At 59.7% G+C, this 1,398-nt stretch overlaps 1 protein-coding gene across 1 annotated transcript; it reads right to left on the bottom strand.

Annotated features, from left to right (window-relative positions):
* Positions 1–5: 5 nt before the first annotated feature.
* On the bottom strand, positions 6–1,392 carry LOC116217825 (sperm-associated antigen 4 protein-like; the record flags this gene model as incomplete). Its single annotated transcript, XM_031557812.1, has 4 exons — positions 1,313–1,392; positions 605–772; positions 172–261; positions 6–27 (listed from the first exon to the last, which is right to left on the bottom strand). Coding segments are annotated over exons 2-4 (250 nt in total), but the record flags the coding sequence as incomplete, so codon positions are not given.
* Between the last annotated feature and the right edge of the window lie 6 nt (positions 1,393–1,398).

The raw sequence follows: 1,398 nt of genomic DNA, 5'->3' as shown, positions 1-1,398 counted from the left end.
GTAGCGAAAGGCTCTGGAATGATTATTCTAGCAAAGGAAATGGGAGGAACAAAGGAATGGGGGTTCAAATTCCCATTCCTGTTGCTCAGGAGGGCTCCAGTTGCAGGCATGTGGGAACACAGGGAGGGGCAGGGAGCAGGCGTCCTCCCTGGCGTGCTGCCCCTGTCCTACCTCAAGCAGGAAGGTCTGTAAGGGTGCTTTCCGCACATTAAAGCTGAATGAGCCAAGCGGAACCTCCTCTTCGCTGTCCACATCCAGTCCCTTGCAAGCAAAGCACAAGGATTGATGCTCAGGTTCGTGCCACCAAGAGCAAAGGTGTGTGCTGTCCACCCCCCTGCCCTGGGGCTCGGGCAGTAGCCCAGCACTGCTTCTGCTGGAGCTCAGTCTCCACCTCGAGGTTTCATCAAGAACCCCGAGATGCTTGCCGAGCAAGGCTTAAGAAGGATCCCACCTCTCCAACTTAGGAAACATCCCCTGGGGGCACTGCAGTGCTCGGAAGACAGCGGGACGCAGGGCTCGGGAGGATGCCCAAGAGCAAGCCAGTCCCTGCTCCGGCACTGTCCTGTGCCCAGATCCCAGGCAAAAGAGCCAAGTAGGGACTTACAAAGACAGCAAATTCTCCAGGGGCACTGCTGGAGAAGCCAGCTGGAGTCAGCTCTGGGTCGACGTGTCGCAGAGTGACACAAGCGGGCAGGATTTCAGCTGGCAACCTGATGACAACCTGGCCCTGATGTCCCTGCATGGGCCAGCATTCTCCTGGTGAAACACCCGGCTGCAAACAGAATGGGAGAGCAGAGAAGTAGGAGAGAGCGCTGGGGCCACAGCACTCCAGGTGCAGCTAAAGGCAAAGGCGGCGAGCGTCTGCGGGTCGCGCTTCTGCTTGAGAGCGGCTTACGTGTGAGGAATCGGGCAGAAACACAGGGCCTTAATTCCCTGCCCGACAAAGGGGCTCTCGGTGTCACTGAAAAGGGGAGACGGTGGCTGGGAAAGCGTCGCAGTGGGACCATCTCTCTCTCTCCAGCACTGGCTCTGCTGGCCCCCAGCTCTACCCCCACAGAGGGGGCAGGTGGGATGGCTGCGGCACTGAGGTGTCGGCGGGGAGGAGATCTCTCACCCAGCTGGGACTGAGGAGTGTGGGCCTCACACAGCAGTTCAGCTCAGGTGCCCTCCTGAGGGGAGCCAGCGATTGCCAGCACCCCCAGCCCCGTATCGGACCCTTGGCTTCACGGCTTGAGCAACACGCCGGGGCTGAGGGAGACCCCCGAGGGGGAGCGAGGGGTGCAAGCAGCACTGCTGATGGCCGCCACGATACCTGCAAGATGGTATCCGGAGGATTCACGGGGACGATGAAATGGTGGAGCCAGCAAAACCAGCACTTAAATGTATAGGTAGGAGAAG

Source organism: Meleagris gallopavo, unplaced genomic scaffold (genome assembly GCF_000146605.3).
Source record: "Meleagris gallopavo isolate NT-WF06-2002-E0010 breed Aviagen turkey brand Nicholas breeding stock unplaced genomic scaffold, Turkey_5.1 ChrUn_random_7180001958064, whole genome shotgun sequence".
In the NCBI taxonomy this organism is placed as follows: Eukaryota; Metazoa; Chordata; class Aves; order Galliformes; family Phasianidae; genus Meleagris; species Meleagris gallopavo.
Note: the sequence above shows the minus strand (reverse complement) of the source record. Positions and strands in the feature narration are given on the sequence as shown.